Source organism: Macaca thibetana, chromosome 16 (assembly GCF_024542745.1).
Source record: "Macaca thibetana thibetana isolate TM-01 chromosome 16, ASM2454274v1, whole genome shotgun sequence".
Taxonomy (NCBI): domain Eukaryota; kingdom Metazoa; phylum Chordata; class Mammalia; order Primates; family Cercopithecidae; genus Macaca; species Macaca thibetana.
The window spans coordinates 26,606,700-26,632,661 of NC_065593.1; the positions used below are offsets into that span (position 1 = coordinate 26,606,700).

General features: G+C 45.0%; 2 protein-coding genes across 2 annotated transcripts in view; both read right to left on the reverse strand.

Moving 5' to 3' along the window:
- The window catches only part of COPRS (coordinator of PRMT5 and differentiation stimulator), a 415,601-nt gene that overhangs the window by 179,882 nt on the left and 209,757 nt on the right, over positions 1-25,962 (reverse strand). The window lies entirely within an intron of this gene.
- CRLF3 (cytokine receptor like factor 3) overlaps positions 251-25,962 on the reverse strand; it is a 56,676-nt gene continuing 30,964 nt past the window's right edge. Inside the window, exons 4-8 of the mRNA XM_050763818.1 lie at positions 25,169-25,346; positions 21,714-21,936; positions 20,275-20,407; positions 4,131-4,243; positions 251-2,019 (exon numbers count right to left, since the gene is read on the reverse strand). Coding sequence (XP_050619775.1) covers positions 1,763-2,019; positions 4,131-4,243; positions 20,275-20,407; positions 21,714-21,936; positions 25,169-25,346 — 904 coding nt within the window. The 3' untranslated portion in view covers positions 251-1,762. The remainder of the gene's footprint in view (positions 2,020-4,130; positions 4,244-20,274; positions 20,408-21,713; positions 21,937-25,168; positions 25,347-25,962) is intronic.

Genomic DNA, 25,962 nt, shown 5'->3' on the forward strand with positions numbered 1-25,962 from the left:
GGCTGGGGAGGACTGCTTGAGGCCAAGAGTTTGAGACCAACCTGGACTAAGCAAGACCCTCATTCTCTACAAAAAATAATTTTAAAAAGTTTTTTAAAAGAAAGTACAAGAAGAAAGTACATGTAACCTTTCACAAGTTACAATGTTTTATTAAAATGACTGTAGTCACAAGAAGCCTGTTTTCCCTTATAATGAAAAGTAGGTTAAAACTGGATTCACCAAATCTCACAGAAGAAAAAAGTACACACACTGAACTTTTTTAGTTTTTTATTTTGATTCTGATGGCTGGACAAGGTATGTACATTCTAGAACATCTTAATCCCTAAACAAGTGAAATTCTACTTACTTATACATAAAAAGACAAGGAGAAAAGGTCATGATTGTCTAACAGGGAACATGAATCCCCAAATAAATTATCTTACAAAAATATCATACTTGCTTTTCTACTTTTTCACTACTGGTAAAAATGAAAAAAATAATTCACATTAAAATAAAATCCGTAGCGGCTGGCATAGCAAGACAATTATTTTTACATATTAAAGTCCTTCAAATAAATATTTTACACATAAATTTAAGTTTTCAAAAAAAAAAGGTTAAGTATTTATCCTGTATTTTTTTGGTCTGCTAAGAGACCACTTATCAAACTGACATTAAACTGGACTGTAGCTCATACTCTGCAAAGAGTAAAATGCACGTCACAGGCAGGTTGGATACACACATGTGCATATTACATACATATGAAATGGCTAACACTGCTGTGCATACTACTTCCATAAGTAGTTTTACCCTGTAAAAATACTGTAGCCTATACTGAATCAAATTGCAATGAAAGAACCAAAGGTACTACTTGCCTATTATAGACACTTGGTCAAGCATTTAAAAAAATACAAAAATTGGCCTGGTGCAGTGGCTCACGCATATAATCCTAGCACTTTGGGAGGCTGAGGCGGGTGGATCACCTGAGGTCAAGAGTTTGAAACCAACCTGGCCAACATGGTGAAACCCCGTTTCTACTAAAAATACAAAAATTAGCCGGGTGTGGTGGCAGACGCCTGTAATTCCAGCTGCTCAGGAGGCTGAGGCAGGAGGATCACTTGACCCCGGGAGACAGAGGTTGCAGTGAGCTGAGATCACACTACTGCACTCCAGCCTGGGCGACAAGAGCGAGACTCCGTCTCAAAAAAAAAGAAAACATTATAATGTTTTTGGGACTTAAAGATTATTGAAGATGAGATAAAAGTCCACACTGCTTACAAATACCCGAACATGGAAAGCACAGTCAACACATTCATGTGGACAGCACATGAGTGGATGTATTAATACATTACACAGCTTCTTCTATCTGATCTATTCCTCTTGTTTTATTCTAAAGAGTTACACGGACTTGGATCCTTTATGATGATTTAAAAAATAATATTACATTAAGTTTTCCTGGTCTAATAACCACTTTAAGAAGTACAGTGGAAGGGTATAGAACTTTCTATATTTTCTCATACTTGTAAAACCAATTTGATTTTTACTGTGATGTGATATTTAACAGTATGGTAAAAATAAAAATGACTGAATTATATGATTTTGTCCACAACATTCAAGTCTCTTTTTGCTAAAATATTACAAAATGAATCCAGCAAACACTTTCCATTTCCAACGGCCTAAGTTAGAGATGAATTCAACTTTTTTTTTTTTTTAAAGGAATTACAACTATGCTGGGCTGAGGACAGCTATGTTAAACCCTGAAAACAAAAGCCAAGCACCCAAACATCTAAAACACTAACACTTTCCATCCAGGATAGAAAAATGAGCATCCAAAGTAAAGAGAACCACATGACTGATCAAGTAACCAATCAAAAACCACTTCTCTGTTATTTGAACTTATAGTTACTCGAAGCTTGAAGTGTCCACCTTCATTATTATTGCAGGTTCCTAGAGTCACGGCTTCAATGTCAAATGTGACAGTGGACCCAGAGGTAACTGCGGGTAACTGATTCGTCATTTCTTTTCCATTGACAAAAACTGCACCTAAAATGTTAAGGTAAAGAGTCATTTACATGTAAGCAATAACTAAGAGATCTGAAATAGTTTCTAGATTACTGGTAACATAGCTCATTTCCTAATTCAGACTAAAAAAATCTGGAATGCCAACTAGACACAGATTTTAGAGTTCTGTCCAGGGCTCTACTCTTCCAGCAGACTATGAGCTGCCCATATCAATGTCATGAAAAGAAACTTGACAGTGTTACAAAATTACCTGCTGTGAAATAGCAAGACTGTTTCTTATGGAATAAACAAGAAAGAATCTTGTTCTACCAAATTCTTGACTCACCAACACTGTTTTTTTTTTTTTTTTTGGGAGGTAGAGTTTCACTCTTGTTGCCCAGGCTGGAGTGCAGTGGCATGATCTGGACTCACTGCAACCTCCAACTCCTGGGTTTAAGCAATTCTCCTGCCTGAGCCTCTGGGATTACAGGTATTGGCCACCAGGCCCAGCTAATTTTTTTTTTTTTTTTGAGACGGAGTCTCGCTCTGTCGCCCAGGCTGGAGTGCAGTGGCACGATCTCGGCTCACTGCAAGCTCCGCCTCCCGGGTTCACGCCATTCTCCTGCCTCAGCCTCCCGAGTAGCTGGGACTACAGGCGCCTACAACCGCGCCCGGCTAATTTTTTGTATTTTTAGTAGAGACGGGGTTTCACCGTGGTCTCGATCTCCTGACCTTGTGATCCGCCCACCTCGGCCTCCCAAAGTGCTGGGATTACAGGCGTGAGCCACCGCGCCCGGCCCCGGCCCAGCTAATTTTTGTATATTTAGTAGAGATGGGGTTTCACCATGTTGGCCAGAATGGTCTCCATCTCTTATTTATTTATTTATTTTTTTTCTGGGAGACGGAGTCTCGCTCTGTCGCCCAGGCTGGAGTGCAGTGGCCGGATCTCAGCTCACTGCAAGCTCCGCCTCCCGGGTCTACGCCATTCTCCTGCCTCAGCCTCCCGAGTAGCTGGGACTACAGGCGCCCGCCACCTCGCCCGGCTAGTTTTTTGTATTTTTTAGTAGAGACGGGGTTTCACTGTGTTAGCCAGGATGGTCTCCATCTCCTGACCTCGTGATCCGCCCGTCTCGGCCTCCCAAAGTGCTGGGATTACAGGCTTGAGCCACCGCGCCTGGCCTGGTCTCGATCTCTTCACCTCGTGATCCACCCACCTCGGCCTCCCAAAGTGCTAGGATTACAGACGTGAGCCACCATGCCCAGCCAACAACACAAAATATTAACATGTCTTGCCAGTGAATTTCTTTTTTTCTTTCTTTTTTTGAGACGGAGTCTCACACTGTCGCCTAGCTTGGTGTGCAGTAGCACGATGTCGGCTCGCTGAAATCTCTGCCTCCTGGGTTCAAGCGATTCTCCTGCCTCAGCCTCCCAAGTAGCTAAGATTACAGGCTCACACCACCACACCCAGCTAATTTTTTGTATTTTTAGTAGAGACAGGGTTTCACTATGTTGGTCGGGCTGGTCTCGAACTCCTGACCTCGTGATTCGTCAGCCTCAGCCTCCCAAAGTGCTGGGATTAGAGGCCTGAGCCACCACGTCCGGCCTCTGGCTGGTGATTTTTAAAGAGCACTAGGGATGTAGACGGAATGATTTATTGTTTGTAAAGAGTTTAGAACAATGCCTGGTACATAGTAGTCACATAAATTATGTCATTAAGACCAAAACTTTCAGCCAGCCACGGTGGCTCACACCTGTAATCCCAACACTTTGGGAGGCCAAGGTGGGAGGATTATTGGAAATCAGGAGTCAAGACCCACCTGGGCAACAACTTATCTTTACAAAAGTAAAAATAAAAAAAAATTAGCCAGGCACGGTGGCATGCACCTGGAGTCCCGGCTACTCAGGAGGCTGAGGAGGGAGGATGGCTTGGGCCCAAGAATTTGAGGCTGCAGCAAGCTATGATCATGCCACTGTACTCCAGCCTGGGTGATGGAGTGAGACTTCAAAATAAAAAAAAATAAAAATAAATAAAAAAAAGAAAAATACCTAAATTTTCTCATCTTCTACTATAAATGTATGAAACTGGAACAGATTCATATATTACTATAATAATTCATATATTTCCAAGAGAATGACAGTTATTTATCTCTTACCATTTGTACTAATGCACACAGCTTGATCCCGCTGCAGAGAGTCATATCCATCCTGTTTTTCTGCACACACTCCTATGCTGTCTCTTCTGTCTGGTTGTCCCACAGTTTCAACTCTGTAAATGAAGTAGAAAGGTCATTTCATACTTTTAAAATATAACATGAATGATACCTAACAGCCACTAGCTTAAAAAGAGCAATCTCACTACAATTGTTTTTTTCTAAATAGTAACAGCAACCATGATTGAGTTCTTGCTGTACTCTAGGCACTGTTTTAATTATTTTATATCTATCTATCATTCTCACAGCAACCTATGAGGTAGACACTATTATTATTATTATTATTATTATTATTTTTTGAGATGGAGTCTTGCTCTGTCACCCAGCCTGAAGTGCAGTGGCACGATCTTGGCTCACTGCTACCTCTGTCTCCAGGGTTCAACCAATTCTCTGCCTCAGCCTCCCAAGTAGCTAGGATTACAGGCACCCACCACCACACCCAGCTAAGTTTATTTTCTTTTTTTTTGAGACGGAGTCTCGCTCTGTCGCCCAGGCTGGAGTGCAGTGGCCGGATCTCAGCTCACTGCAAGCCCCGCCTCCTGGGTTCACGCCATTCTCCTGCCTCAGCCTCCCGAGTAGCTGGGACTACAGGCGCCCGCCACCTCGCCCGGCTAGTTTTTTATATTTTTTTTAGTAGAGACGGGGTTTCACCGTGTTAGCCAGGATGGTCTCGATCTCCTGACCTCGTGATCCGCCCATCTCGGCCTCCCAAAGTGCTGGGATTACAGGCTTGAGCCACCGCGCCCGGCCAAGTTTAGTATTTTTTTTTTTTTTTTTTTTTTTTTTGAGACGGAGTCTCGCTCTGTCGCCCAGGCTGGAGTGCAGTGGCGCGATCTCGGCTCACTGCAAGCTCCGCCTCCTGGGTTTACGCCATTCTCCTGCCTCAGCCTCCTGAGTAGCTGGGACTACAGGCACCCGCCACCACGCCCGGCTAATTTTTTGTATTTTTAGTAGAGACGGGGTTTCACCGTGGTCTCGATCTCCTGACCTTGTGATCCGCCCGCCTCGGCCTCCCAAAGTGCTGGGATTACAGGCGTGAGCCACCGCGCCCGGCAAGTTTAGTATTTTTAATAGAGATGGGATTTCACCATCTTGGCCAAGCTGGTCTTGAACTCCTGACCTCGTGATCCCCCACCTCGGCCTCCCAAAGTGCTGGGATTACAGGTGTGAGCCACTGCGCCCAGCTGGTAGGTGCTATTTTTAACATACCCATTTTATAGGTGAGGAAAATGAGGCACAAAAAGAAAAAAAGATTAAAAATGGCTAATGGCTGGTGGAACTAGGACTCAAACCCAGGCATTCTGACTCTAGAATCAATCAATCAATCAATCAATCTATCTACCTACCTATCTATATCTTCGAAACGGAGTTTTATTCTTGTTACCCAGGCTGGAGTGCAATGGCACGATCTTAGCTCACTGCAACCTCTGCCTCCCTGGGTTCAACCAGTTCTCCTGCGTCAGCCTCTTGAGTAGCTGGGATTACACGGATGCACCACCAAGCCCGGCTAATTTTGTATTTTTAGTAGAGACGGGGTTTCACCATGTTGGTCAGGCTGGTCTCAAACTCCTGACCTCAGGTGATCCGCCTGCCTCAGCCTCCCAAAGTGCTGGGATTAGAGCCACCGCGCCTGGCCTAATTTTGTATTTTTAGTAGAGACGGGGTTTTACCATGTTGCTCAGGCTGGTCTTGGAACTCCTGACCTCAGGTGATTCACTCTCCTTGGCCTCCCAAAGTGCAGGGATTACAGGAGTGAGCCACCTTGCCCGGCCTAGAATCTATATTCTTAACCATTTGTAGCCATGATGGCACATTTCTATTTTATATTCTAGCTCCAGACACATAATTTGTCATAGTTGACATTATAATTTATGTAACTATTGCTGCCAGCGCCTAAATCTTCCATATGAGAATCTGCAATGATTTGATTACTGTTTGTTAAGTATATAAAGCATTTAAAAAGAACTATTATAATCCTAAAAAAACCCATTATGGTTATGAAGACACTATTCAAGCTTGAAGAACTTTCTATGTGGCAAGTTTAAGCTTTTCCTTTTGTGTTTTCATTTCAGATGTTGATAATTCGTGTGCTCTTGAAATAGGAAATGTACAGATCCCTATTGCCGACATACCATTCTCTCCATCCAGAAAGCCAACTTTGCGAGAAAAAAAAAAAAAAATAGTGTGAAACAGAATGTGGCTTTTCCAAAGACAGATGTGATTATTTATAGTCAATGTGGCCTCAAAATGTCATTGATTGTGAAATGGCAAACATGCAGGATCATAATAAATATTTGGGTAGGTTTCTGAAGTTATTTCACATCTGAGCAGTCTAAAGAAGTATGGGAGGAGGGGCCAGGCGCGGTGGCTCACGCCTGTAATCCCAGCACTTTGGGAGGCTGAGGCAGGCAGATCACAAGGTCAGGAGATTGAGACCATCCTGGCCAACATGGTGAAACCCCGTCTCTACTAAAAATACAAAAAATTAGCCGGGTGTGGTGGCGGGCACCTGTAGTCCCAGCTACTCGGGAGGCTGAGGCAGGAGAATGGCGTGAATCCGAGAGGTGGAGGTTGCAGTGAGCTGAGATCGCACCACTGCACTCCAACCTGAGTGATAGAGTGAGACTCCGTCTCAAAAAAAAAAAAAAAGGCCGGGCGCGGTGGCTCAAGCCTGTAATCCCAGCACTTTGGGAGGCCGAGACGGGCGGATCACGAGGTCAGGAGATCGAGACCATCCTGGGTAACACGGTGAAACCCCGTCTCTACTAAAAACTACAAAAAAAAAAAATTAGCCGGGCGAGGTGGCGGGCGCCTGTAGTCCCAGCTACTCAGGAGGCTGAGGCAGAAGAATGGCGTGAACCCGGGAGGCGGAGCTTGCAGTGAGCTGAGATCCGGCCACTGCACTCCAGCCCGGGTGACAGAGCGAGACTCTGTCTCAAAAAAAAAAAAAAAAAAAAAAAAAAAAAAAAAGTTTTATGGGGAGGAGGAAGACGTCAAGAGGAAGTCTCAGCCCTTGTTCTCCCACAGAAACACCGATTTAACATATACAAATCCAAATACTTTCATGAGAATTCCAAAATCTAGTTAAAAAGTTGCAGTACCCGGCTGGGCATGGTGGCTCACGCCTGTAATCCCAGCACTTTGGGAGGCTGAGGTGGGCGGATCATTTGAAGTCAGGAGTTCAAAATCAGCCTGGCCAATATGGTGAAACCCCGTCTCTACTGAAAATACAAAAATCAGCTGAGTGTGGTGGTGGGCGCCTGTATTCCTAGCTACTCAGGAGGCTGAGGCAGGAGATTCGCTTGAACCCAGGAGGCGGAGGTTGCAGTGAGCCAGGATCACGCCACTGTACTCCAGCCTGGGCAACAGAGCGAGACTCTGTCTCAAGAAAAAAAAGAAAAAATAAAAAAAAAAGTTGCTGTACACCAGACGAGCACAAAGCCAAACAGAACAAACTGACACAGGTAAGAATAATTTTGATTTTCCCCATTAACCCCTCCCCCAAGCCAGCACAACTCAGGGCCGGGCCAGAACACCTGAGCTTATGACTTCTCCCTCAGGAGGGAGGGAGAATAGCAGAGCATGGTGACTGGTGTTCCGGCTCTCCAGAGGGCTGGCTGAGACTCGTTTCTGTCTTGCCTCTCTTGGAGAACTGATGGAGCTGGCAAATTTTGGATCCCTGAAGGTTGCTGAGAACAAGGAAAAGAGGTGGGCTACAGCTTGCTGCAGCCAGCATGACTCGATGAGGTCAACAAGATCTGGAGAAGGGGCACAACTTGAAGTTTCAGTATCAGGAGAGCAAGATACCGGACTGTGCATCAGGCTCTCTAGCTTTTCAGAAGACTGCCTGAGGGACTGGTAGCTTTCTCACAAGACTTGAACTGAGAGGGAGCCAGCTACTTTGGATACCTGGTGGCCACTGAAGATGAGAGTGGGGTAGCTTGCTGCTATAGAACCAAAGAACTTGTAGTGCTACAGACAGACACCAGAAGGAGCAAGAAATTACAAACTTCCGAAAAAGAAACCACCTAGCCTCTTGAATATAGAAAATGCAGGCAGAGGCCCAGAGAAATCATACCTGCCAAAAAAGTTTCAGAGGCCCCCAGAACATCCAGTTGGGCTGACTGGTGAAGGTGACTGATCATACAGAGACTTTCCCAGCACAATGCTAGTCCATAAACACTGGGAGAGATAGCTATTCTTTTTAAATTTTTTGAATTTTTATAGAGATGGGGTCTCACTATGCTGCCCAGGTTGGTTTCAAACTCCTGGGCTCAAGCAATCCACCCACCTCAGCCTCCTAAAGTGCTGAGATTGTGGCTCCCGAAGTGCTAGGATTACAGGTGTGAATCACCGTGCCCAACCTGATAGCTATTCTTTCAAATGTGCAGGCCAGGTGGGGTGGCTCATGCCTGTAATCTCAGCCTGTTTTATGAAAATTATTAATAAAGAAGTATAGAAGGGTCTATATTTTTAATATTCTGGACAATTATTTTGAGAAGAAATCTGGACAAAAATGACCTCAAAGAAGTCTAGAATTTTGCTAGGCACAGTGGTGCATGCCTGTAGTTCCAGCTACTCAGAAGGCTGAAGTGGATCACTCGAGGCTAAGGGTTTAAAGTCAGCCTGGGCCGGGCGCGATGGCTCACGCCTGTAATCCCAGCACTTTGGGAGGCCGAGACGGGTGGATCACGAGGTCAGGAGATCGAGACCATCCTGACTAACACGGTGAAACCCTGTCTCTACTAAAAATACAAAAAAAAACTAGCCGGGCGAGGTGGTGGGCGCCTGTAGTCCCAGCTACTTGGGAGGCTGAGACAGGAGAATGGCGGGAACCCAGGAGGCGGAGCTTGCAGTGAGCCGAGATCGCGCCACTGCACTCCAGCCTGGGCGACAGAGCGAGACTCCGTCTCAAAAAAAAAAAAAAAATATATATATATATATATATATATATATATAAAGTCAGCCTGGACAACACAGTGAGACCCTGTCTCTTTTTGTTTTTGTTTTTCTTTTTTTTTTTTGAGACGGAGTCTCGCTCTGTCGCCCGGGCTGGAGTGCAGTGGCCGGATCTCAGCTCACTGCAAGCTCCGCCTCCGGGGTTTACGCCATTCTCCTGCCTCAGCCTCCCAAGTAACTGGGATTACAGGCGCCCGCCATCTCGCCCAGCTAGTTTTTGTATTTTTTAGTAGAGACGGGGTTTCACCGTGTTCTCCAGGATGGTCTCGATCTCCTGACCTCATGATCCACCCGTCTTGGCCTCCCAAAGTGCTGGGATTACAGGCTTGAGCCACCGCGCCCGGCCTGAGACCCTGTCTCTTTAAAAAAAAAAAAGGATTTGATGCGATGTTGCAGAATATAGCTATTATCAGTAAGTGGAGAATTTTATAAACCTCTTACAAGCACCATTCAATTTCCTCTTTCTATGAGTTTGACTACTTTAGATACTTCATGTAAGTGGAATCATGCCGTATTTGTCCTTCTGTGACTGGCTTATTTCACTTAGCATTATGTCCTCAAAGTTTATCCATGTTGTAACATATGGCAATCAATAAATGAATGGGAAACAATCCAAAAGAAAAACAGGCCAAGTATATAGTCAGGCAATTCATAGACATGCAAACCAGTATGGCCAAGAAATTCATGAAAAGTTTTATGACCTCAGTGAAAACTGGGGAAAATAACAAATACAATGAGATACTATTTCCCACCTACCCACACAAAATTTCAAGAAGGACCACCCTTATATACCTCAGTAAATGGCAATTCTATCCATCCAGTTACTTAGTCCAAAAACCCTGAGGTCATACTTGACTCTTTTCTTTCTCACATCCTACAAACAATCTGTCAGTAAATCCTGTCAGCTCTTCCTTCCAAACATATCCAGATTCTGATCGGAAGCAGTGGCTCCTACCTGTAATTCCACCACTCTGGAAGGCTGAGGTGGGCAGCTCAGGAGTTCAAGATCAGCCTGAGCAACATGGTGAAACCCTGTCTCTACTAAAAATACAAAACTTAGCCAAGCATGGTGGCATATCCCTGTAATCCCAGTTTCTAGGGAGGGTGAGGCAGGAGAATCACTTGAACCCAGGACCCAGAGGTTGCAGTGAGCTGAGATCGTGCCACTGCACTCCAGCCTGGGTGACAGAGTGAGACTCTCTCAAACAAACAAAAAACATACCCAAATTCCGACCACTTACCATTACTTCCACTGCTCCATTCTGGTCCGAGCCACCATTGGGTCTCACCAAGATTATTACATAGCTTCCTAACTAGTCTCCCCACCTGTATCTGTACCTCTTTATAGGCTATTTTTCACACAGCAACTAAAATGACTTGCATAATGTCAGATCATGTCATTCATTTGCTCAGTATCCTCCAATGGCCTCTCATCTCACTCAGAGTCAAAACAGAGTCCAAACAGTCCAGATGGTTAAGATTTGAATCTCAGCATCACTATTCCTGATCTGTGTAACCTCAGACAAGTTGTTTATTTTTATTTATTTATGTTTTATTTGAGACAGAGTCTCACTCTGTCACTCAGGCTGGAGTGCAGTGGCGCGATCTCAGCTAACTGCGACCTCTGCCTCCCGGGTTCAAGCGATTCTCTTGCCTCAGTCTCCCGAGTAGCTGGGATTACACAGGCGCACGCTACCACGCCTGGCTGATTTTTGTATTTTTAGTAGAGATGAGGTTTCACCATACTGGCCAGGCTGGTCTCAAACTCCAGACCTCATGATCCACTCGCCTTGGCCTCCCAGTGCTGGGATTACAGGTGTGTGCCACCGCGCCCGGCCTAGTTGCTCAATTTTTAAAATTTTTCTTTTTTTTTTTTTCCCAATACAGATAAGGTCTCACTGTGTAGCCCAGGCTGGTCTCGAACACCCCAGCTCAAGTGATCCTCCTACTTTGGCCTCCAGAAGTGCTGGGATTACAGGCAGCCTCCACACCTAGTTATTAATTTTTAATTTTTTGTAGAGACAGTGTCTTGGAGAACTGATGGAGCTGTGTCTCACTAGTGTCTCACTAGTGGGATGCCCATTTCCCCTACCATGCTGGGAAGCCCTCCAGGGCAAGACATGTCTTAACTATCTTCAAGTCCCTGGTCTCCAGCCAAGAGTGGGCCCAGAGGAAGCCCAACCCAGAGGGGATGGGCCCACCCATTATGTGAGGAGCCGGGAGCAAGGTAGTGGCGCAGACACAGAGACCAGGCTGGTCTCAAACTCCTGGCGTCAAGCAATCCTTCCATCTTGGCCTCCCAAACCACTAGGATTACAGGCCTGAGCCACGCAGCATGGTCTGGTTGCTTAATCGTTTTATGTCTGTCTCCGCATCTAAAAAATATGTCTGACTCATGAGACTGTAATAAGGATTTACAAGCATTAACTTAGTTAAGTACTTGGAACTGACACGTAGTAGGGCTCAAAAAATCCATCTGGCTGATATTATTTTGCATAGTTTAACCTTATGAATGCATGAGAAGTCACATACATAGGATGACCCTTGAAACTATGAAAACTGATTTAGTTTTACTTGGTGAGGCTATTGAGCCTTTTGTCAGGGAAAAATAATGATCTCTGTCATGGCACCTTAGCTGGGCAAAATGAAAAAAAAAAAAATTTCTGTATGTGGTATCAAATGTCCCCCTTATAAGTGGGCATAGGTGACCTCCAAAAGAGGTATTTCCTTCAGGAATTAAACAAGAAATATACACAGACTGTCCAAAACAACATCCTACTTTTCTTTCTTTCTTTCTTTTTTTTTTTTTTTAGAGACGGAGTCTTGCTGCGTCGCTCAGGTTGGAGTGCAGTGGTGTGATCTCAGCTCACTGCAACCTCCGCCTCCCTGGTCCAAGCGATTCTCCTGCCTCAGCCTCCTGAGTAGCTGGTACTACAGGTGCGTGCCACCATGCCTGGTTAATTTTTTCTATTTTTTAGTAGAGACGGGGTTTCACCGTGTTAGCCAGGGTGTTCTCAATCTCCTGACCTCATGATCCGCCCGCCTCAGCCTCCCAAAGTGCTGGGATTACAGGCATGAGCCACTGTACCAGGCAACATCCTACTTTTCCAGGTTTCTCTTCAACTATACTCCCTGTCTCTATTAACCCCATCCAGACTCAGTTCTTGGTATTCTCTGCATTTTTTTTTTTTTTTGAGACGGAGTCTCGCTCTGTCGCCAGGCTAGAGTACAGTGGCGCGATCTCGGCTCACTGCAATCTCCGCCTTGTGGGTTCATGCCTTTCTCCTGCCTCAGCCTCCCAGATAGCTGGGATTACAGGTGTGCACCACCATACCCAGCTAATTTTTGTATTTTTAGTAGAGACGGGGTTTTACCATGCTGGCTAGGATGGTCTCGATCTCCTGACCTCGTGATCTGCCTGCCTTGGCCTCCCAAAGTGCTAGGATTACAGGCATGAGCCACTGCGCCCAGCCATGCATTTTCTCTACCTCCATAACTTTGGTTCCTGCTTTTCTGGCCCCAGCAACTGTACTTTCCAGCTCTACTTGAGATAAAGACTTCACCAATTGTTGATCTAGAAGTAACCTTTCCTTCTATATTCCACCGCAGTCTGAATCTTTCTTACATTCATTTACAAACTGCTTATTTGCTATTGAGCCAAAGGTTCTGCGTTTCTTTTTCTCTTAAACTTTGCATTCCCTACAATAGCAGGTACTATAAATACCACCTGAGTGGAATAAGGGTTGTACAAAACAATCAGCTTCATGCAAAGAGAAAAGATTGGAGTTAATCAGGAGAACTGTCCTTACATTTTAGAAAAGTAGTTTTGGGCCGGGTACAGTGGCTCATGCCTGTAATCCCAGCACTTTGGGAGGCGGAGGTGGGTGGATCATGAGGTCAGGGGATCAAGACCAGCCTGGCCAACATGGTGAAACCCCATCTCTACTAAAAATACAAAAATTAGCCAGGCGTGGTAGCAGGCGCCTGTAATCCCAAGGAGGCTGAGGCAGGAGAATCGCTTGAACCTGGGAGGCAGAGGTTGTGGTGAGTCCAGATCGCGCCACCGCACTCCAGCCTGGGCAAGCAAGACTTCATCTCCAAAAAAAAGTAGTTTTGACTGGGTGCGGTGGCTCATACCTGTAATCCTAGCACTTTGGGAGGCCAACACAGACAGATCACCTGAGGTCAGAGGTTTGAAACCAGCCTGGCCAACATGGTGAAACCCCATCTCTACTAAAAATACAAAAATTAGCCGGGCATGGTGGCAGGCCCCTGTAATCCCAGCTACTCAGGAGGCTGAGACAGGAGAACCACGTAAACCTGAGAGGTGGAGGCTGCAATGAGCCGAGATCGTGCCATTGCATTCCAGCCTGGGCAGCAGAATGAGACTCCGTCTGTCTCAAAAAAAAAAAAAAAAAAAAAAGGATATGATATAAGTAATACTAAATCAGTTTCCAGTCCCAGGTTTAAAAAAAACTGGCATCTTATACTTCCTATCTCTTAACATGCTCATTCTTGGAGTCCAGTCACCATGATGTAAGAAAGCCCAAACAGCCACGGAGACGCCCACATGGAGAGGAACAAAGAATCAGAACCAATCTGCCAGCCGTGTGAGTGAGCCATCTTTGAAGCAGACTAGAGGACTAGTCATCCCTAGTTGAACTACTCTACCTAATACCACATGAAATAGAAATGAGCTGTCTTCACCAAGTTCTGCCCAAACTGCAGTTTCCTGAGCAAAACAAATGCCTATAGTTCTTCTAAGCCACTAAATTATGAAGTACTTACACAACAATAGGTAACTGGAACATCAACTTGTTTTTTTTTTTTTTTTTTTTTTTTGAGACGGAGTCTCGCTCTGTCGCCCAGGCTGGAGTGCAGTGGCCAGATCTCAGCTCACTGCAAGCTCCGCCTCCCGGGTTTACGCCATTCTCCTGCCTCAGCCTCCCGAGTAGCTGGGACTACAGGCGCCCGCCACCTCGTCCGGCTAGTTTTTTGTATTTTTTAGTAGAGACGGGGTTTCACCGTGTTAGCCAGGATGGTCTCGATCTTCTGACCTCGTGATCCGCCCGTCTCGGCCTCCCAAAGTGCTGGGATTACAGGCTTGAGCCACTGCGCCCGGCCAACATCAACTTTTTAATGTCCTTTGAAGGAAAAAGTTAATGAAGAATAGCCTTATTATTCCTTTGACTGCCCACCTAACGTTAGTAGTGAGAGGTAGGTAACACAGTGGTTAAGAGCACAGACTGGAGTTAGACTGCCAGGATTTGAATCCTGACAAGCCACTTAGTCTCTCTGCTTTCGTTTTTTCTCTGTAAAAGAAAGACAGTAACAGCCTACCTCCTAGACTATTAGGATTAAAGAAGGCTGTTAGCACCTAAAGCACCTTCCCTCTTTTTTTAGAGACAGGGTGTCACTGTCACCCAGGCTGGAGTGCAGTGGCACAATCTTGGGCTCACTGCAGCCTCTGCCTCCTGGGCTCAAGTGATCCTTCCACCTCAGCCTTCCAAGTAGCTGGGACTACAGGTGCATGCCACTTGTAATGGCAGGCTTTCTCTCTCTCTTTTTTTTTTCAGATGAAGTCTTGCTCTGTCACCCAGGCTGAGGTGCAGTGGCGCGATTTCTGCTCACTGCAACCTCTACCTCTCAGGTTCAGTCCATTTCTGCCTCGGTCTCCCGAATAGCTGGGATTACAGGTGCAGAGCACCAAACCCAGCTAATTTTTGTAGCTTTCTCTCTTTTTTAGAGAAAAGCAGTGGTAAAGAGAAAGTAAAAATATGGTTAAAAAATAAGATCGGCTGGGCGCAGTGCCTCATACCTGTAATTCCAGTACTTTGGGAGGCTGAGGTGGGCAGATTACTTGAGGTCAGGAGTTCGACACCAGTCTGGCCAATATGGTGAAACCCCATCTCTACTAACAACAACAAAAAAATTAGCTGGGCATGGTGGCACACGCCTGTAATCCCAGCTACTTGGGAGGCTGAGGTAGGAGAATCGCTTGAACCTGAGAGGTGGAAGTTGCAGTGAGTCAAGATTGTGCCACTGCACTCCAGCCTGGGCGTCAGAGTGAGAGTCTGTCTTCCAAAAAAAAAAAATCAGGGCCAGGTGCAGTGGCTCACGCCTGTAATCCCAGCACTGTGGGAAGCTGTGGTGAGCAGATCACTTGAGCTCAGGGGTTTGAGACCACCCTAAGCAACATGGTGAAACCCCGTATCTACAAAAAATACAAAAATTAGCTGGGTGTGGTAGTGGCTCCTGTAATCCCAGCTGCTCAGGAGGCTGAGGTGAGAGGGTCGCTTGAACCTCTGAGGTGGAGGTTGCAGTGAGCTGAGATTGCACCACTGCACTTCAACCTGGGCGACACAGCGAGGCCTTGTCTTAAAAAGAAGGGGAGAACTGGGGAGGGGAATGAGAAAGAAAATAGGTCCGGCGCAGTGGCTCACGCCTGTAATCCCAGCACTTTAGGAGGCCAAGAAGGGCGGATCACGAGGTCAGGAGATTGAGACCATCCTGGGTAACACGGTGAAACTCCGTCTCTATAAAAATACAAAAAATTACGCAGGTGTGGTGGCAGGCACCTGTAGTCCCAGCTACTCAGGAGGCTGAGGTGAGAGGGTCGCTTGAACCTGAGAGGTGGAGGTTGCAGTGAGCCGAAATCGTGCCATTGCATTCCAGCCTGGGCAACAGAACGAGATTCTGTCTCAAAAGAAACAGAAAGAAAGAAAGAAAATAGGCCGGGCGCGGTGGCTCAAGCCTGTAATCCCAGCACTTTGGGAGGCCGAGATGGGCGGATCACGAGGTCAGGAGATCGAGACCATCCTGGCTGACACGGTGAAACCCCGTCTCTACTAAAAAAATACAAAAAAAAAACTAGCCGGGCGAGGTGGCGGGCGCCTGTAGTCCCAGCTACTCAGGAGGCTGAGGCAGGAGAATGGCGTGAACCCGGGAGGCAGAGCTTGCAGTGAGCCGAGATCTGGCCACTGCACTCCAGCCTGGGCGGCAGAGCGAGACTCCGTCTCAAAAAAAAAAAAAAAAAAAAAAAAAAAGAAAGAAAGAAAATAAACCTTTAAAAAAAAAATCAGAAAATCTTAGAAGGAAAGAGCAGGAATGTTTACATAGGAAGTCAGGGAGATCTGGAAGGAGGGGGTTGCTAGCAGACCTGGGCATCTAATGAGAGTGGGTCTAAAGACTGTTACAGTCCAGCCAGTATCACAGGTTTCTCTGGCTTCAGCAGCTCTAAGCCTTCCAGAAACTTCAGCAGGGACCGACTGGGATAAATAACAAAGTAGTGCCTTCAAGAGTATAAGCTCCCTTCTAATTACTAGGCCCTAAGCACCCTCAAAAAACTAAATACTATTTCTCTTGATTCAAGTACACCCACTTGCTCCTCCCTTATGCATGGACTCCCTTCGCATTCACATCTCTGGCTTCATTGCTGATGCTGAAATTCCTTTAAACAAGGGGAGAAAACATTTCATTCCACAGTCAAAAGAAAAAAATGACAAAAATGCAAAAGGCTGGCTACGATCATATTGAGTTAATCACCCTGCCAAGTGGGGCCTGGTGATGCATCTTTAGGAGAGGCCAGACACACTAACAGTTTATTGAGACCTACTGTGTCTTTCACAGCATGGTCAGCAGAGGTGAATTTAAATGAATTTGTATAAGTTCCAATGTCTTAATAAATATTTACTGAATGACCTAAGAAATAAACCTAACTATGCAATCTATCAGACATTACCATGTGTCCAAGGAGGAAGAATTTAAAAAGCAGGAGAGCATCAGATCAAGGGGTAAAAGGTCATCAGAGGTAAAAGTTAAAGAGCTAAGGACACAGTAATGGAGAAATTGTAGACTTCAATACCAACTAGAATCATATTAACTCTCCCATGAAAAAGATGAAAAAGAAGCAATACAGACCAGTCTGGAGTTGAACTGCCTGGATTTAAACCCTAGTTTTGGCATTTACTAGCTGTGTGACACTGGGTAAATAACTTCTCTGTGCCTCAGTTTCCTCATCCCTAAAATAAATACGTCTATCTCACTGGGTTACTATGAAAATCAAATGAGTTAATACAAGTAAAATACTTAAGACAGTACATGACACACAGTAAATATTGTTTAAATATTAACTGCAATTATTATTATTATTTTTTTCAAGACAGAGTCTCGCTCTGTTGCCCAGGCTGGAGTGCAGTGGTGCGATCTCGGCTCACTGCAAGCTCTGCCTCCCAGGTTCATGCCATTCTCCTGCCTCAGCCTCCCGAGTAGCTGGGACTACAGGTGCCTGCCACCATGCCCGGCTAATTTATTTTTGTATTTTTAGTAGAGAAGGGGTTTCACCGTGTTAGCCAGGATGGTCTCGATCTCCTGACCTTGTGATCTGCCTGCCTCAGCCTCCCAAAGTGCTGGGATTACAGGCGTGAGCCACCGCACCCGGCCGTTAACTGCAATTATCATCATCATCATCATTATTGCAGTCTGAGATATCTGGCCTGAATTTATCAAGGTAGGAAGCTCTGTCATTGCACAGAAATACCTTGTTCTCAGGAGAGTCACTAACGGAAGTGCTTCTGTAAACAAGGGACATAAGCAGAGAAGGGGTACAGAAAACTCATGATTACCTGGGGAATAATTAAATATATTTTAGGTATTCGTCTTTTTTTTTCTCTGTCTCTCTCTGTTGGTATTTTTCTGGTTACTGAGTCATTCTTCATTAAGGGGTGAGAAGAGGTGTCAAAAATTAGACAAAACATAAACTAGTATATTCTGACAACTGCTGACAATTCAAATTACTTAGCTGGAGAGGAATACAGCAACATTGGCTTAAATAACATATTCAGATATTCTCCATGCCTTAAATAATAAGGCCCTGAGAACAAGAGGAACTTGGGTCAAGCATTCACAATAAAATCCCATCTCAAGACTTAAAACTTAGAGGAGAGCTTGTTACACTAAGGTGAGTATGGTGAAAATCAGGCAAACTTTACTTCTCTAAGTCAAAACTGGTCTATGGTTTCTACAAAGAGCTATTTAGAAACGTGACTATAAAGAATACATTTCAGATAACATGAAAACAAGAAAAAAAGGCCGGGCGCGGTGGCTCAAGCCTGTAATCCCAGCACTTTGGGAGGCCGAGGCGGGTGGATCACGAGGTCAGGAGATCGAGACCATCCTGGCTAACATGGTGAAACCCCATCTCTACTAAAAATACAAAAAACTAGCCGGGCGTGGTGGCGGGCGCCTGTAGTCCCAGCTACTCGGAGGCTGAGGCAGGAGAATTGGCGTGAACCTGGGAGGCGGAGCTTGCAGTGAGCCGAGATCGCGCCACTGCACTCCAGCCTGGGTGACACAGCGCAAGACTCCGTCACAAAAAAAAAAAAAAAAAAAAAAAAAAAAAAAGAAAAAAGAAACTTTCCCATTACAGAAAGAAATGGGTAGAGAAACAACATTAATCAGTGGTAAGGGAGGCTTGCTTTCAGTTTTACTTTACAGAGTAGCATATACATAATATGTTTACAGCATTCTCTCTTACAAAGACTTGCTGTTAATGACTCACAAAGGACAAAATAAATTCTTGGCTGGTAAATTTTTTGCTTTTTTCTTTGAGAGGGAATCTCGCACTGTCACCCAGGCTGGAGAGCAGTGCCACAATCTCTGCTCACTGCAACCTCCGCCTCCCGGCTTCAAGTGACTCTCCTGCCTCAGCCTCCTAAGTAGCTGGGACTACAGGCACCCGCCACCACACCCAGTTAATTTTTAGTATTTTTAGTAGAGACAGGGTTTCACTATGTTGGCCAGGATGGTCTCGATCTCCTGATCTTGTGATCTGCCCGCCTCGCCCTCCCAAAGTGCTGGGATTACAGGCATGAGCCACCATGCCTGGCCCGTGCTTTTTTTTTTTTTTTTTTTTTTTTGAGATGGAGTCTCACTGTCACCCAGGCTGGAGTACAGTGGCGCGATCTCAGCTCACTGTAACTTCCGCCTCCCAGGTTCAAGCAATTCTCATGCCTCAGCCTCCTGAGTAGTTGGTATTATAGGTGTCCGCCACCACACCTGGCTAATTTTTTTTTTTTTTTTTTTTTTTTTGAGACGGAATTTCACCCTGTTGCCAGGCTGAAGTACAGTGGCTCACTGCAACTTTTGCCTCCTGGGTTCAAGTGAGTCTCCTGCCTCACCCTCCCTAGTTGCTGGGATTACAGGCGTGTGCTACCACACACAGCTAATTTTTGTATTTTTAGTAGAGACGGGGATTCACCATGTTGGCTAGGATGGTCTTGATCTCCTAAGCTCGTGATCTACCCGCCTCACCCTCCCAAAGTGCTGGGATTACAGGTGTGAGCCACCGCGCCTGGCCTAATATTTGTATTTTTAGTAAAGACAGGGTTTCACCATGTTGGTCAGGCCGGCCTCGAACTCCTGACCACAAGTGATCCGTCCGCCTTGGCTTCCCAAAGTGTTGGGATTATAAGCGTGAGCCGCTGCATCCGGCCTCTTGGCCTCTAAATTTTTAAGATTGACTTTTTAATTGTGTGTGTGAGTGCGTGTGTTTGAGACAGAGTTTCATTCTTGTTGCCCAGGCTGGAGTGCAATGGCATGATCTCGGCTCACTGCAACCTCAGCCTCCTGGGTTCAAGCGATTCACCTGCCTCAGCCTCCCGAGTAGCTGGGATTACAGGCATACGTGCCACCATGCCCGGCTAATTTTGTATTTTTAGTAGAGACGGGGTTTCTCCATGTTGATCAGGCTGATCTCGAACTCTCAACCTCAGGTAATCCACCCGCCTCGGCCTCCCAAAATGCTGGGATTACAGGTGTGAGCCACCATGCCCAGCCTAAGATTGACTTTTGAGAGATATTCTACTTACCTCTACTTACCAAGAAGAAGACAGATATAAACATATTAAATATCAAGCATTTTATATACATTTCCCAGTTAATCTATGTAATAACCCTATGAATACAGATGAGAAAACTACAGCTGCAGGATATAAAGAAGCCTTCCCACAGTAACACTGCCTATAAATGATGGAATAAATTCAGGATGTTTTGAATTCAAAGCTCATGTATGCTCTGAGCACTTCACTCTGCTTCCTGAGGCAGGTAAGATGTTTTAATATCTACTTGCCTGAATGTTAATGTCTGTCCACAGAAATAAGTCGGAGCTCTGGAGTAGAGAACACCTGATGATTCAGAATCATTCCGGAGTGCTATATTTCTTCGACTGCTCAGACTGTACCCCTCAAAACCAGCTGTCCACTCTTTTTAAAAGCAAAGATATTGAAAACTGTTAGAATCTCTTGAGGGATATCTTCAATACAGACATGTTAAATAAAACGTGGAAATGGGAGACTACTCTTAGGGGCCATGGTCAAGTTCAATAAAATAAAAGATTCCATTAACAGGGTATCATGATCAGTCCCACAAATTACAAAAAAGATTTTAGTATATGCCTGCATAATTTTGACATAATAAATCAAATAAGTGTTATCTCTTATCTAATAAAATCATAGTTCAAGCATAATTGCTTGAACTTATTCCAACCTGATAAAAATCTAATTAATAAATGAGTCTACATCTTCTAAACAAGAATGCAGGAGAGAGATCAATTTCAAATCATAAGACTTTTTTTTGAGTCTCGCTCTGTCACCCAGGCTGGAGTGCAGTGGTGCGATCTCGGCTCACTGCAAGCTGCATCTCCCGAGTTCAGTCATTCTCCTGCTTCAGCTTCCCCAGTAGCTGGGATTACAGGCGCCCGCCACCACGCCTGTCCAACTTTTTGTATTTTTAGTAGAGACGGGGTTTCACCGTGTTAGCCAGGATGGTCTCCATCTCCTGATCTTGTGATCCGCCTGCCTTGGCCTCCCAAAGTGCTGGGATGACAGGCGTGAGCCACCACGTCTGGCCCTGAAATCAGACTTTTAAGAAAATGTCTCTCCAGGTATTTCTTGAGGGTTTGGAAAATCAGCATCAGCTGGGCACAGTGGCTCACGCCTGTAATCTCAGGACTTTGGGAGGCCACGGCAAGAGGACTGCTTGAGCCCAGGAATTTGAGACCAGCCTGGGCAACATAGCAAGACCTGGTCTCTACAAAAAAAAAAAAAAAAAAAAAAATTAGCCAGGTGTGGTGGTGCATGCAGGTGGTCCTGGCTACTTGGGAGGCTGAGGCAGAAGGATCCAGAGGTCAGGCTGCATGATTGCATCACCACACGCCAGCCTGGGCGACAGAGGTGAGACCTTGTCTCAAAAAAAACTAACTAAATAAAAGTAAAATATAAAAAAAAGAAGACGAATAAAAAGGAGTATCAGTGTCCTACACAATATTTTCAATCTTTGGTTTTCAGTGAGGCTAAAAATCTAGTCCAGCATTTTTTTTTTGGTCTCTGAAGAACTGATGAAAACAAAAATCACATGAGGTAATCTGAGTAAAATACAAGGTGCATGTTGTTCTTATCAATTCAGAATCTAGGCTTAGAATAGCTGGTTGTCAGTGTGCTGCCCTTAGCACAGAATGCAGGTATTCTAATATACAGTTAGGCTTCAGGAGAGAAAAGGTTAGCAGCATACCATGAGGCACCAATGTGGAATGACCTATTTGGGGAACACTCCAAGGACTCCACTCCTGTCGGCCATCTCCTCGGGCACAGACTCTGAACTGATAATCAACGTTGGGGTCTATGTGCAATACTATGAATTCAGTTTCAGAACCTACATATACATCCTCAAAATGATTTGAAGTACATTTACGAAACTGGAGCCTGTAATCTTGGGCTGTAAAGTCGTCATCCACCTAAGGAGAAAAGCTTTATGTTAGCTGAGAAACAGAAAATGACTTCTCTCAGCCATCACTGCTTAAAAACTTTGAATGGAGCCATTTTGGACCTAGCAGCCAGGCCCACGTGCTGAATATGGGGTATTCTTGGGAAGGCCATAGAAAATATGCCATCACATCATTATCGCTCTTCTTTTTTTTTTTTTTGAGGCAGGGTCTCACTTGGTCACCCAGGCTGGAGTGCAGTGGCATGATCTCGGCTTATCGCAGCCTCCATACCCTGGGTTCAAGCCATCCTCCTCCTTCAACCCCCCTAAGTAGCTGGCTGGGACTTCCGGTGCATACCACCATGTCCGGCTAATTTTTTGTATTTTTTGTAGAGATGGGTTTTCACCATATCTCAGATCTTTAATTCCTGAGCTTAAGCAATCTTCCCGTCTCAGCCTCTCAAAGTGCTAGGATTACAGGTGTGAGTCACTGCGCCTGAGCACCCTTCTTTTCTTTATTGAACCATGTGTTCTACATTTCCCAGTCTGATATAAAAAAGTCTGCCTCCTTTGAAGAAATGGCATGTTTTTTAATCAATGCCAAAGACGAAACATTATTCAATGATAAGGTTCCCAAAACCATACATCATTCAAAATAACCAAGACATAATTAACATACAGTATACAGAATCCCCATTAATTTTTAGGGGTCCTGCATATATTCTGTATGTTAATTAGCCACCAATAGAAAAGTGGGTAAAAGACATAAATAAGTATTCTACAGGAGAAGAAATATAAATAGCCAAAAATATATATTATAAATATTCAACCTAATTTGTAATATGGCAAATACAATCTAAAACCACAACAAGGCCAGACATGGTGGCTCATGCCTATAATCCTAAGACTTTGGGAGGCCGAAGCGGATGGAGCACTCGAGCCCAGGAATTTGAGGCCAGCCTGGGCAACATGGCAAAACTCCATCTCTACAAAAAATTACAAAACTTAGCTGGGTATGGAAGCACATGCCTGAAGTCCCAGTTACTTGAGGACTGAGGCAGGAGGATCACTTGAGCCCAGGAGGTTGAGACTGGAGTGAGACATGATTGTGCCACTGTACTCCAGCCTGGGTGACAGAGTAAGACCCTGTCTCAAAAACAAACAAATAAATAAATAAAACCACAACAAGGTACATTTAGGCAAAAATATAAAGTCTGATAATGCCAATTATCGGTCAAGATATGGAATAACAGAAACTCATAAACTGTTTGGAAGGCTAAATTGATACAATCATCTTGTGGAAAGTTTGTTATTACCTATTAGTGTATGGATCCAATACTCTAAGAAGACCTCATAATTTTACAGCTAGGTAAATATTAATATTTTACAAACTTCACATATGTTCATAAGGAAACACAAGTAAAAATACTTATAGCAAAAACCTGGAAATAACTAGGTCCACTGATAGGAAAATTAATAAAAATGGAAAAAGAGTCCTGTTATGAAATAACAGCATGTTTACAAAAAAAAAAAAAAAAAATTCCTTTTAAGAAAATCTGGCTGGGCACGGGGGCTCACACTTGTAATCCCAGCACTTTGGGAGACCAAGACAGGTGGATCACCTGAGGTCAAGAGTTTGAGACCAGTCTGACCAACACGAAGGAACCCCATCTCTACTAAAAATACAAAAATCAGGCGTGGTGGCGCATGCCTTAATCCCAGCTACTCAGGAGGCTGAGGCAGGAAGATCGCTTGAACCCGGGAGGTGGAGGTTGTGATGAGCCAAGATCATGCCATTGCACTCCAGCCTGAGCAACAAGAACGAAACTCCGTCTCAAAAAAAAAAAAAAAAAGAAAAAGAAAATGTCAGCCAAGCACAGTGGCTCATGCCTGTAATCCCAGCACTTTGGGAGGCCAAGGTGGGTGGATCACTTGAGATTTAAGGAGTTCGAGGCCAACATGGCAAAACCATGTCTCGATTAAAAATACAAAAAATTAGGCCAGGCGTGGTGGCTCAAGCCTGTAATCCCAGCACTTTGGGAGGCCGAGACGGGCAGATCACGAGGTCACGAGATCGAGACCATCCTGGCTAACACGGTGAAACCCCATCTCTACTAAAAAACACAAAAAACTAGCCAGGCGAGGTGGCGTGCACCTGTAGTCCCAGTTACTCGGGAGGCTGAGGCAGGAGAATGGCATAAACCTGGGAGGCAGAGCTTGCAGTGAGCTGAGATCCGGCCACTGCACTCCAGCCTGGGCCACAGAGCAAGACTCTGTCTCAAAAAAAAAAAAACAAAAATAAAAACAGAAAATTAGCTGGGTGGGCCGGGCGCGGTGGCTCAAGCCTGTAATCCCAGCACTTTGGGAGGCCGAGACGGGCGGATCACGAGGTCAGGAGATCGAGACCATCCTGGCTAACACGGTGAAACCCCATCTCTACTAAAAAATACAAAAAACTAGCCGGGCGAGGTGGCGGGCGCCTGTAGTCCCAGCTACTCGGGAGGCTGAGGCAGGAGAATGGTCTAAACCCGGGAGGCAGAGCTTGCAGTGAGCTGAGATCCGGCCACTGCACCCCAGCCTGGGCGACAGAGCAAGACTCTGTCTCAAAAAAAAAGAAAATTAGCTGGGTGTAGTGCTGGTAGTCCCAGCTACTGAACCTGGGTGGGTGGGGAGAGGGAATGGTGTGGAGGTTGCAGTGAGCCAAGGTTGCATCGCTGCACTCCAGCATGGGCAACAGAGCAAGGCTTCATTACAGTAAAAAAGGCCAGGCATGGTGGCTCACATCTACAATCCCAGCACTTTGGGTGGCCGAGGCGAGTGGATCACCTGAGGTCAGGAGTTCAAGACCAGCCTGGCCAACATGGTGAAACCTCGTCTCTACAAAAAATACAAAAATTAGCCAGGTGTGGTGGCAGGGGCCTATAATCCCAGCTATTCAGGAGGCTGAAGCAGGAGAATGGCTTGAACCTGGGGGAAGCAGCAGGCGGGGAAGGGCATGGAGGTTGCAATCAGCCGAGATCACGCCACTTCACTCCAGCCTGGGCAAAAGAGCGAAACTCTGTCTCAAAAAAATAAATAAATAAAAATAAAACTGGAAGAACTACCTCAGTGTTCCCTGTGACTTCATTTTACTGTAAAGTAAAAGAGATTTTTGTTTGGGAAGAAAAGAATGTATTTAAAAGTAGTCAATGAAAAAATCTGAAAGGCCCTCAAATCTCAAACCCATAATGTGGAAGTTATTTCTAGAATTCTGAATTACATACCTTACACCATCGTACAATGATGCCTCCAGGTTTCTCTATTAGTTCTTCTATCTGTACTGGTGGGCGAGATGCTACTGTTCCATGCTTAAAAATGTGGTCTTTCACTATGTTAAGAATTGAGTCATCCAACTGAGCAGATAAACAAGGCACATCAACCAGTAAAGGTACTTCTGGTAAGCTGAGGAAACAAAGCTCATGTGTTATGAGACCTCTAACTGACAGTTAAAAAACACAAGAAATAAAAAAAAATTGATTGTAGTGGTGGTTACACAATTCCATGAATATAATAAAAACCACTGAATTGCATATGTCAAATGCATGAATTGTATGGTCTATGAATTTATATCTTAATAAAACTGTTTTAAAAAGTAAAAAAAGGCCGGGCACGGTGGCTCAAGCCTGTAATCCCAGCACTTTGGGAGGCCGAGATGGGCGGATCACGAGGTCAAGGAGATCGAGACCATCCTGGCTAACACGGTGAAACCCCGTCTCTACTAAGAAATACAAAAAATAGCTGGGCGAGGTGGCAGCGCCTGTAGTCCCAGCTACTCGGGAGGCTGAGGCAGGAGAATGGCGTGAACCCGGGAGGCGGAGCTTGCAGTGAGCTGAGATCCGGCCACTGCACTCCAGCCTGGGCTACAGAGCGAGACTCCGTCTCAAAAAAAAAAAAAAAAAAAAAAAAAAAAAATTTTTAGAGCAGTCACAAGCTTGAAAGATCCTGAAGCCCCCAGTAAGTAATTCTTATGGCAGTAGGGGATTTGCAAGATGTTACACAAAGATTCTCTTTTCAAATA